At 43.3% G+C, this 12,163-nt stretch overlaps 1 protein-coding gene across 1 annotated transcript; it reads right to left on the bottom strand.

Moving 5' to 3' along the window:
* Positions 1-940: 940 nt before the first annotated feature.
* On the bottom strand, positions 941-11,876 carry LOC118408430. Its single transcript, XM_035809241.1, has 12 exons — positions 11,684-11,876; positions 10,009-10,141; positions 6,652-9,431; positions 6,144-6,271; positions 5,807-5,868; positions 5,213-5,327; positions 4,508-4,672; positions 3,641-3,848; positions 2,938-3,158; positions 2,279-2,421; positions 1,721-1,808; positions 941-1,171 (listed from the first exon to the last, which is right to left on the bottom strand). The coding sequence occupies exons 2-12, from the start codon at positions 10,119-10,121 to the stop codon at positions 941-943; spliced, it is 4,254 nt and encodes a 1,417-aa protein (XP_035665134.1). The 5' UTR covers positions 10,122-10,141; positions 11,684-11,876.
* Positions 11,877-12,163: the final 287 nt, after the last annotated feature.

The raw sequence follows: 12,163 nt of genomic DNA, 5'->3' as shown, positions 1-12,163 counted from the left end.
TTAGGAATAAAGATAATTTCTCCACATCTCATTTTTAGTCAGGCTACAAGTTACTGTAAAAGAGGGTAAAAGAGTTGTTTGTGTGTATCTAATTTTCTTGTATGGAGAAACTTGAGTGTTCCTGGTTGTTCTAAGTTCGCGGTTGAAAATGTAATGCAGGTTTTACTGCGAAAGCGGAAATGTTGGCGGTGATTTTGAACATAAAACCACCGCTAGCATTTCTCCTTAATACAGTATGTGCTATGTACAGTATCTTGTTTTCCACATTTACAAATAAAATGCCAAGATAAAGAAAGGTGTGAAGAAACTTTAATTTCTTGTAAAACTTTCAGAAAAAAACTAGTGACCTACTAAGACTAGAGCTAAGAATCTACATTCAACAGAAATCTTGAATTATAGATATAACAATTTATGCACAACAAATCATATATTTTCCATTAAAGCAACAAACATGAAAATATAGAAATTTAATTATAATCTTTACACAATTCAAAGAATCTATAGAAACAAGAGTAATTATTCTGAACAAAACATAACAGAATATAGTGAAAGCTATGCCTTTCTTTCTGTCACTGGAAAGGCAAAATACATGGAACATTAATTTTCCAAATTGAGTCTTAAGGCACTTTGAAATTCCTGACAGAACAAGAACCGAAACAACACAGACCTATCTAGTCCCTACAACCTACTTCTAGTCAGACAGACAGCAATGGAGATCAATCTGTGTCATCATTTCTTAAGTAACTGGAACAAATGGCCATACAACATTAGAAGGGGCCCAAATTGTGTATCTTTAAATGTCATAATCTCAAGTCTAGTGCTAAATTGTCAAGCAAAAATGATTTTCATGAACGATTGTCCGAAGGCTAACAATACAACTAACATTGACAGAAGTCAAAGACAAATCCTACATTTTGCTTGTGAGCTACACACAGGAAGCTCACACTTCTGAACCAGAAATTGGTCCGTGCTGGTTTGAGCTGGATGGTACCAGTTGGTTCAGGCCAAGACCGGTCCCCTGTCCTGATGGCTGTTGGTGGGTTCCAGCAAAGAACTGGAAGAAGCTAGAGAGTGACTCTGTGCTGGCGGTTTGTTGGCTGGTCCTCTGTCGCAACGAACATGGGCAGCGCTGTTCTCCCAGGGCTCCCGCGAAGTAGCAGGTGTTACATTTCTGACAGAGAAATCAATGGGAAAATTTGACTCTTTCATCCAATGTCAATGATGGTTAGACTGCTAGGTAATAAGATATGCCAAATAACAGTTTCTTGAATTTTGTAAAATCACATCCAGTTGCTTGAGTAACTGGATGTGATTTTCCAATGAGTATGAATTGATCCTGAATGTAGCCCACCAACATTTGTGACTCCTTCCACTTTGCACTGCTCATAGTTGACAGGAAAATTGGGAAGAAACTGTAACAGTAACAGTCACAAAATCTAAAAGCAGCTGGACACGTGATTCTGGATCACCTTTCTGCATTGCTACATTTGTCACGATTTTTGTGTCAACTGTGAGCAGTGTTGGTTGAGAGCAGCCACTGGGGGCAAAGTAGAAGGGTGGGGGCTAACCAGATTTGCAATGGGGGCTAAGAGGAATTACAGGAGGCACAGTTACTGTGGTATTTTGGTAGGGGCATGTGTAGAGGATGGACTTAGGTGGTGAGCAATGTAAAAGGGATCATGGTTGACACTTATCAACGTGCAGCAATTGTCATTCCTACCTGGCAGTGCACATCCCTGAAGTCCTTACACTTGCGACATTTGGTGCAGTGATTCCTTGGCCTCTTGTTTTGGTCACACAGAAGAAAGCTGGAACACAGAATGAAGTTAACCTTAGTTTAGAGATTAAGCTCCAGTAGATGTATAATTTCTTGTTCCTTTAACATTTTAGCAAAATGAAAGTCCAAGCCACCAATGTTGCCAAAGAAGTTAGTGACAACAATAATAAAGTGACTTGACTTGGGCCCTCCTTGACAGATGCAGTAGGATCCTATGCCAAATCACACCAAGTCTTTAAAAATAGCACAAGCTGCTTTCCCTTAGCACGCAGAATTCGGGAAAGAGCACAGTAGATGAACACTCACCACTACTAGTGGACTTGTGTCCTGCTGTGGTGATTGCACAAAATTGCATTGCCCAAGGGCTATTGAAACATCAACTACAAATGTAATATAGTGTCATCTGTCTTCAATGAAAAGAACATAGATTTGAAAAACACGAAATTGTTTTTTAAGTAGAGACGGTTTAACACCCAACAGAAAGGAAGAAAGCAGCCTCACTTGCACCAGGAGTAGGAGTACACGGCCTTGTTTTTACACTTTGGGCAGGAGCGACAGCCAGGGATCATGGCCAGCAGCTGTACCATGGCTCCGCAGCACGGCAGGTGGTACAGGGTCTGCAGGTGCTGACGCAGGTTAGGCACCTGGGCGGGTGAATTCCATTATCATACATTGCATATTAACAGTAGTAGTGTGCACATGCCTAGTGCTGCAGTTAGAAACTCTACCTCTGGAACAAGAGGTCAGGAGTTTAAATTCTATTGATGACATGATATAAGTGTCATACTTGAGTGTAAAATATCTTTGAAAAATTGCTTGAAAAACGAGGTATTAACACCGGAAATCATGCTGCAGTACCATTGAAAGACACTAGGGGCCCTATTATCTATTAGTAATCTTTTTTTTTTTCATTTTACGATCATCAACTTGAGTTATGCGGTTACCAAACACAAACACACACACACACATACATAAATACACACAAACATAAGAACTCAGTATGTTAAACTTTAAAGTTCATAATATAATCGTTCATAGGGTGGGAAGTAAAAGTCTGTTTCAGACTTTAACTGTTTGATTGTCACAATTCAAGAGATGCTAAGGCATGACTAGGTTTAATTACTGACTCGGAGGTAATAACGGAAAAATCCACCGCATACCTTAGCAAAGTTGAGCACCAGACAGTCGTCCTCCAGTGCCTTGTCCACATCCACCCCAAACTGCCTGAGGACCATGAGGGGGTTGTTACAGTTGGTGCACTGACAGCTGGGCTCGCACGGCCGCATGCAGCTCCAGCACCCGCACCGGCGCGACGAGCAGCCCGAACTACAGCTGCAGCTGTCTGACACGTGGGGGCGCTTGGGAGGAGGTTCCACTCTCTCTGCAGGGAGGTACAAGTCGTTGGTAAGGATGTAAATGTCTTTCTTCCATCATAATACTGTAAACTTTTCTACCAATACAGTACTACTTATCTACTATTGTGTTATACAGTAAGCCATACAGAGAAATAAATGAATGCGAACTAAAAAATCTGATAATTTTGCTTATTCGTGTTTCTTCACTGAGACAAGTATACATTTCAATATTACTATACCATTACAAAATGTAACATACATGTAGGTAGATGTAGTGAGAAGCAGGCTGCCCTTTGCAGCACAAGTAGAACACAGAAGGAAAATGTTTGTGGTGGTTTTGAGTTGGTAGTGAAGAGGCCTCTGCAAAAACTGTTAAGTTAACATAAAACCACCAAGAAAGTTTCTGCATTTTAGTAGATAGAGAGCCCTAGTTGCCAGCCCAATACTGATGATGCTTAAACCTTTACTGGATAGAAAAAAACACAGCACTAATTTTCCTAGGCCTTACCTCCTTCGTCCGCCTCTCCCCTGGGTCTCAGAGGACAGCTGGGTGGCTGTGTGACTACAGGGACAGGTCTGGTCTTCTTCACAGTCATGATCAGGCGCTTGTTGGGGTCCACAGTAAGGGGAGTTCTCATCATGGTGACAAAACGGGGGTCGAATCTCTCCAGGCAATCCTGTACCTTCTTCACTGCAGTCGCAGAGCGGAGCTTTATCTGTGGAGAAAAATATGTAAATATTTACAAACTTTGTAACTATGTTTAAACTTACAAGTGACGTACACTAGCTGTATGGCCAACTTTCCCCAGTGATTGTCACTGGTATCATTGGAGAAACTCAGGGATAGACCAAAATTTTTTCATGCATTGGTACATGCTTTGTTTTGAAATAAATAACATCACAGTTTTGTACGATTGTTAAGATGAACTGTACATGTAATACTTAGGTTTGTTCCACTCGCACCAGGATAGACTATTACCCTTTACAGTGGTGGGTTCCAAATGTGTGTCTCTTAAAGAACATGAGGCCTCCAATTTCACAATGACAATGATGTTCAATCTTAGAAGACCGATAACCGAAGCTAGGTAGTACTCACATCAGTCAAGTTAGGAAATATATAGCTTTTATGAGCCATAAGGAGACAACATTGGGGACTGCTCAGGATTAGAACCAATAATCTACTTGGGATTACTACCAAGAACCTTTAATTTCTAAGTCAATGACGTGAACCCAGGACCAAGTTTCTGATCCAATAATTTAACACTAACCACCTTGGTATCTTTGAAACTAAGCTGCCCTCATAACTTCTTTTGTGCTCAGAAATAAAATATGAAACTGTACAATACAACATAAATAACTATCACAGAGCGCTCACTTTGTGGTAGGGTACAGTTTGGAGCTGTCCCCCTGTGATGTCGGCTGGCTGGTCTCTCCTGTACCGTGCTGCCCTCCCGCACACAGCCCCGCCCTCCCGCGGACACACCCGGGTACCGAAGTACATCATGGGAACCTCACACACCTCCAGAGTTATCTTGTCGACCTGTCACAACAACAGAGATATGAATTGCAGAGGTGAAAAAACACCTATTTTGGCTCCCATTCCATTGTGATGGTCAAGTTTAATAAACAAATAAACAAATGTCACACTGTTAAATCATGACCTTTAGGCAATTGTTTTACCAGAAGATTGATGAATTTCTAAATTGCCAAGGAATCCAGTGTAGCTAATTTGTTTGAAATTCACCCTCTTTCTTTCCTTCACTCATTGTATAGGCCTAGGGCTTCTTCAACCATCGAACATCGTTGGATCCCAAAAAATTGCTCAGTACTCAAGATCATCTGAGCCAAAAATGATGTTGTTGGATTAACTAGCTGCCTGCTGTGTGATGCCAGCTTAACAGCAACAATGTCACTGGCTGACAAAAATATCATCTTAAGGCAAACCTTTTTAGGCATACATTACAGACACACAAACCAGATAGTTAGTGTGTGTGTGTGACATACAGTGTTACCTTCTTAACTCTAACTTTTGAGCCAATATGATGGTTACCTCGAAGAGACTAACAGATAAATTGCTTACCTTAGCATTGATGGCAACTATGGTGTTGAATGGGATCTCCACACTTGCCAGCTGCCTCATCCCCATATCATGGGCTTTCAGGGCAGAATTCAACTGGAACTCGTACACAAGTTTCCTAGGCAGACAAGAAATCAAACACAATGTCAACTATGGCTTAACATTGTATCCTATTCACATTGACCTGTACTTAGCTTGTTAGAAAGCAAAAACGTACAATAAAGGTCTTCATTCATTCATTATCTATAAGAACAAGGTAAGGAAGTCCCTGTAGCTCAACTAGTAGCAACCTCACAGTTGAGCTCCTGGTTCCAGTTAGTTGGTAACCGGGAGACCATAGTTTAAACTTGGTTAGGGCAATTTGGATGGGGCTTCACCCATATTTAAGAAGGGATGTAAAATCGGGGTTTGGCATAATAGGAGAAGGGCTTGGCTACCACTCCCTGTAAAGAAACACTGGACCAGCAAGGAAACTTGCTGCCCTAAGTGCCTTTTAGGTACTACAAGGTCTGAAAAAACAACTTAATGACAGCAAGGTCAGTAATTCATGTTTAAGACACAGTAAAAGAAGATTGAACTAAAAAAAAAAGACCGTACCTTGATGCAAAGAGCAGCTTGATTTTGGCAGTCTGTCCCACATCACTGTCCTTATGCTCTATCTGTGGAACAATTATACAAGAATGCTGAACAAAAAAAATGGAACAGACCAAACTGCCCCTGCAGTTCCAGTGCAAGCTGCTAGGGGGCCTAAACCAAAACCTATACCACTTCTTCCATATATGAAATCTGCCACACAAAAAAACAAACAATTTGATATCATGTCCAGGACAAAAGATACTTACCCACAAACCAAATATTATTACAGTTAATCCAGACCTAAAACAAAACTTCCATTTTTCATGGAGGCAATAAGAAGACTTCCTCAATCTCTCACCTTCCATGTCCCGACCTGGATGACCTTGAACTCGTAGTGCCTTGGTGGGTGCATCCTGGGGTCAACCTTCGGCTGAGAAGTTGTTGAGATCTGTCCTGTCGTGGACTCTGGCACCTCACTTCTCACACCTGCAAAATATTGGCTCTTAGTCTTACTCTATACTACTGCTGTTAGGTGATGAAATGTGTTTCTAAGCCTGTATTCAGAGAATACAACAGGGTGAATTCCGTATCACCGATCACCCACGGGTAGGATTAGACTTGGAATAAGGGCGAGGCAGAATACGTACATACAATGTATATGCGTGTTATATTCTTTCTGTGTCGTACCCAACCAAAGAAAACATATTTCAATGCGAAATGTGTAAGAAGATAAGAAAATTTGGTGTCCTTGAACAAAGAAAGAAAATTATAATTCCAATATCAAAATCTAGCATTCAAATTTTTATCAGTGGTGCACTTATCACCGATTCCTTTTCAGCTGACTCTTCCACATTTCTTACACTAACCTGTCGGCTCTGCAATCTTCACTGTATCCAGTGTCGTTGTACATGTAGGTGCTCTTTCCACAGCTTGGACAGCAAGGTTAACTTGACTGACAGCACCTGTACCTGTTTCCATCACCAACGTTATCCCTGACTGTGACAGCATCGAGCTGTCCTCCACTGGTACAGCTGAGACACGGCTTCCAGTGACAGTACTGCTGTTGTTAACTGAAAGGCTGTAGTCCAAACTCTCTAGCCCTGAGAATGATGAAATGCTTGCCGAAGCTTGAGGTTTCCCCAGTGCAGCTTGTTTGGACTGTAGGTGCTGTCGAAGGAGGGAGGTGGACTTGGTGTGAGTCTGCTGCTGCAGGTAGCCAGGGTACATCTGTCTCCAGTTCACCTGTTGTGTCCTCTCTCTTTCATCTGGTATGGCTGTCAATTCTACAGGAGAAGGCAAGCTATTTCCAGGTGCAGACATCACAGAGCTGCAGTGAGACATGAGCAATCCACTGGAGGATTGGGTCAAAATGTTTTGGGTGACAACTCCAGCATCTGTGAAGCAGCCGATCATGTTGTAGCGGATGGAGACAGGGTTGGTGTTGTTGGCTGCTGCGACGTTTTTTGCTTGCGTGTCGTACTGAGTTGCGGAAGAGCTTGCTGGCTGACCTCTCGTTTTCTTCAACAGGCCAACCGAGTTGCCTCTCATTGGAGCAGTGGTCATGTGGGAGCTGTAGGTAGAGCTGGTGGGGATGGTGTTGTAGACTGGACAGCTGTGACTCCACTGTCCTGTTGTACCACCCTGTAGCACGGGTGTGGATACTGGAGGCTCCCCTGTGTTGTACAGCTGCTGTGGGGTCGGATCTGGGAACGTTCTCTGCACCTGTGGGAAGCTGTGTCCTGACTGGGGCGGGTTTGCGTATGGTGGAACGGGCTGTCCGATATAGCCGGTTTGGAACTGTGCGGAAGAGACAGGATCGGGCCTGACTGGGATGAAGACATACCCAGACTTGTTGTTGTTGTTGTTGCCCTTGTTGCCGTGGATCTGCCCGTGCTGCATGATGTCCTTGCGGATGACCGGAGGAGCTATCCCCGGGGTGTGGGGAACGTACAGGAGGGTGGGGGGACCTGGTGTGCCGGATGTGTCCGGAGGTCCCGGCACCAGGTACACGAGAAACTGCTGCCCTGGTAGGATGGACGACAGCGTTTCCGCCTGTTCCTGAGCTGTCTGTGTGAGCAGGTTGAGATCATTGTGTGCTGGCTGGGATATACTAACAGCAGGGGACATGGTACTTGGAAGCGGGGTGTACATGGGACAGGCTGACCATGTCTGCTGGGTGACGTCAGCATTGGTCTTCGCAGGCACCTGGCCAGTCATTCTCACTAGGTGCTCCTCAGTAGCAAGATCACTGCACACGCTACTATGCACAGGAGCTGACGACGGCTTTGCTTGGTACTCGGTGAGCGTCTCATCACTTTTCCTGGGAGAGAAGTCCCAGGGATGGGTGTAGGTGAACTTCCACGCCGAGCCGTGCTTGTTCAGGCTTGTTCTGGCTTCTTGCTGTGAAGACTCGAGGAGAGGTACTCCTTCCCTTGTGAGTTCAGGAGACTGGTTCCACATCAAGGCTGCACCATCCTGTATCATGTCTGCATCTATCTCAGGACATGGGTAACTCATGCTGTCAGGAATGGTCGTCCTGTTTGAGTCTGGTATCACAGGTTCTACAGGCTGTGGCGGCTGAGGCAGTCTCCTATACCACGTAGTAGCATCTGGGATCTTTCCTCCTGCTACAGTTCCACCAATCAAAGTGTTCTGAGAACAACTGTCAGTCTGGGTGGCCAACGCTGGACTTGTCGTGGGTAGAGAAGGAATCACGCTGGCCTCGTGGAGTTTCTTGTTTTGCTCTGTCGCCATATCGACAACGTTCGGACTCCTGTTGACCGTCAGCGGAGGAGTATGCAGAGTGCTGTGAGTCTCTGGTGGATTGTCGACATGTTCCACACTGGGAAGGACTTCAGAACTGGGGGTGGTACAGTACCTCACGTCACCAGCACCAAGGCCTAGGGACCAGTCCGGGGAGCCGACTCTCACTCGAGCCCTCACCCTATCCATGAAGTCCGCCTGGGTGAAATCTTGCAGACTGCTGTTGGCACAGAGAACTGAGAACGTCGCAGAGTAGGCCTTATCGCCGGATACGGTGACATCACTGGAAGAATCCTCCATACCTACTGCATCTTTCACCAAAGGACTTTCAGGTGTGTTAGATTCCACACTTTCTGGAGTCATGTGCAGGTTGAATTGATCCTGACTGTGTGAGCCGACGGTTTTACCATCCACGTCTGCTTCGATCCCTTCAGCAAACTCACTCTCACTCTCAGTCTCCTCAGAATCAGTTGCACTATCTGCTGTACTGCTTTGAGGATGACCCAATCCTTTGTGCATTGAAGTATCACTATCATCTTTAGGCTGCCGTTCTGATCCCACTTGCTCTGTACTTCCAGAACTACACTCATCACTTGGCTGACACAGTGTTGCTCTCTCAGTACCATCATCATTTTCGTGATCTTCTTTTCTACTCAGAGCTTCTCTTTCTGTCTCTCTCCCCTTCATCCTGTCCCTAGCATCAGGGCTGCTGGTGCAGAAGTCAGACAGGGAGTCGGAGAGGCTGGAACTGGTGCTGGACCTGGACTCGCCCATGTACAGCTGCCGCATGGTCACAGCGCCTCCTACTGGGAGCATGGAGGGAGTGCACACTGCTTCCTTGCTTTGAGTGTTTTCTCCTGGACTCAAGGAATCCTTGGGTGTCCTGTAGGTACGAATTAAAGACACTGTGTAACAATTCATTCAACTGTACATATAATAACAATGTAGAGACAAAACTTAGACACCTATATGAGCCAACAAGTCTTTTATTCCAGTGCAAAGTGAAACTTAGTGTGGTAGACTAGTATAAGCTGGTTATTTCACTCAAGGCACTTCAAACAGGTGTCACTTCCACTACTACAATGAATGTACTAGGTGTCACTTCTACAACTACAATCCTGGCTAACTCATGTCACTTCAATCTACAAATCAATGAAGGCTACAACACAGCATATTTTCCCATTTTGGTAAGTTCTTGTCATGCTGACCATCTATTCCTTAAGGGGATAAATCTCGGAGTCTCTTTCTAAAATAAAAAAATCAACCAATGACTATTAGTGCTAATGTCATCCATAACATTTACATGCTGTGGTTTTCTAACATGTCACTCAATTGTGCAGGAGCTCAACTGTGAGACTGCTACCAGTTGAGCTACAGGGACATCCCAACAATGAGTGGGACACACAAAAACTTAATTAAAAGCTCTTGACAGCCCTGGTTGAATGTTAAGGATGTCTGACCTGTTGGCAGGGCTTGGTTTGGCCATGGCCCGTGACTCTGGTCGCAGGAGGGAGGAGAACTCTGGCAGCCTGTGGTGTGGCCAGGTCGACATGCTGTCTGGGGAATTCTCCATGTCTCACTGTACTGTAGCTGCTGAGATGAAATGAAGTCATTTTGTTTGTTTTGCATACCCAGTAAACCGCCTTATGGCGCAACACACCAGGTTTGTACTGAACAGTACAAGCTGCATATATCTGGACAGATCTATTTGAGAGATAGAGAGAGAGAGAGTGAGAGAGAGAGAGAGAGAGAGAGAGATGGAGAGGAAGGGAGAGAAAGGAGGGAAGAGGGACAGATATAATCTCGCAATGTGTCACAACTCTTGCATCAAAGTGTTACAGGCATATTTCAAAGCCAGATGTTTTACAGAAGATTAGTATGGAAAGGTTAAGACTCTTATGCAGGGCTGTTTCCGTTTTCTTCCACCCCTAAATTGTTAGGAAGTTCAGTTTGTTGCCGATTTGCATGTAAGCTTCTGCCAGGTGTTTAGAGCAGACCAGTTTTTTATTGATAAATCTATTGAATTTTTTTTTTCAGGAAAAATATGGAGTGACAGGGTGCACAAAAATTCCAAAAAATTTGCAAAAAGGAAAGCGTAAAGACAAACACTACCTCCATACAGTTGCTGTACCTGTTTAATTGTTGAAAATTATTAGAACCACATTTTTTCTGTACGCACTAATTGCCCTTCGTGAAGCATAAGTGAATCATAAAATTGCTAAACATCTTCATTCTAATTTATTGGTGAAAATTTCCCAAAATATCTTTTTTTTTTCATTTTGGGAAAAATATGGGTATACCATGGGCAAGTTTGAGACCAATTAATCAAATCCCTTGGCCAGCAGATTTAATACAAGTTTAGTAAAAGTTACATTTTTTTAATCATCAAAATGGCAGCCCACAAACTTTGTTCAGAAGAAGGTTCAAGAACAGACAGAAAACAGGTTGAAATTTGAATGCCCTATTAAATAAAGGGAAAACATATCTCAGATTCAAACAGTTTGTCATATTTTTTGGTCATAATCTCGCCTAGAATATACTTTCATGGTCATTGTCTTTACGCTGAAAATATTATACATAATGTTACATAAAAAATATAAAATATAAAAATCAAACTTAAACTCCCACACTGCAAAAAATTGAGAAGGGGGAGGGGAGTTCATTGAAGGAGGGGATCTTTTCTCTGACAGGAAGTTGTAAATCAAATGACGGAAGATTAACAGCAGGGAGTCCTAATGTGACACAGAGATGGTCTGTGGCACTTTTCTGTGTGGAAGTCTGTGACAAAAATGCGTTACGTTGTTTTCTTGGCTTCTTTTTACAAAGGACAAAGTTATGGTTGACCTTGTACGAACTTTGTGATCGCATGTCCACACTTGCGTCTTTCTTGTTGTTGTTTTCGTTCTATTACTTTCGCATCGTTCAGTGGAAAAATAAATAGGGTACATCGACAACAAGTGGAGTAGCACTAACGATTTGACCTGAGAGGTATAAAATGAGGAACATTTTAGTAAGTATCTATGAAACACGAGACATAGAGGGTGTGAGGAAAGCGCGGGAAAGTTGGACGACATGGCAGAAATTATGTTGCAGATGATGCAACCAAAAATCGTACCCAAAAAACACATTCCTTACCTCAAATTCTCTTGGTTACTCGTTAATATTCACCGAATACTTGTCGGAATGAGCCACCTGTTGGACAGTTAATGTCATTGAGTACATTTGATTAAACTTGAGAGAAAGAGTCGCCCAGCCCGCCAGGTCTCTGTTTTTGTGACATTCCTGCTTGGCGCCGAGGGACCACGTGGTTTTGATTGATACTTCTGGTTGTTGTTGTTGTTTACCAGAGTTGACCAATCAGCGTTCAGTCATTCTTGTGTTAGGAACAAAATATGTGCTACTGCAACAATAAGAGTTTCTTTTTTTTTCAATAATTCTAACCGCCATATGGTACATAACTCTAAGGTCTGTCTTTTCTAAAATAAATTTAAAAAAAATAAAAAATAGGACGATGCAGTAATGACAGTAGCCGATAGGGGGCGTTTGGAACTTGCACATTAGGCCATGTTGATTTGATTATATGGATGACATCCACTGGGAAGTCCAAACTTGATG

Source organism: Branchiostoma floridae, unplaced genomic scaffold (genome assembly GCF_000003815.2).
Source record: "Branchiostoma floridae strain S238N-H82 unplaced genomic scaffold, Bfl_VNyyK Sc7u5tJ_1584, whole genome shotgun sequence".
Classification (NCBI taxonomy): Eukaryota; Metazoa; Chordata; class Leptocardii; order Amphioxiformes; family Branchiostomatidae; genus Branchiostoma; species Branchiostoma floridae.
Note: the sequence above shows the minus strand (reverse complement) of the source record. Positions and strands in the feature narration are given on the sequence as shown.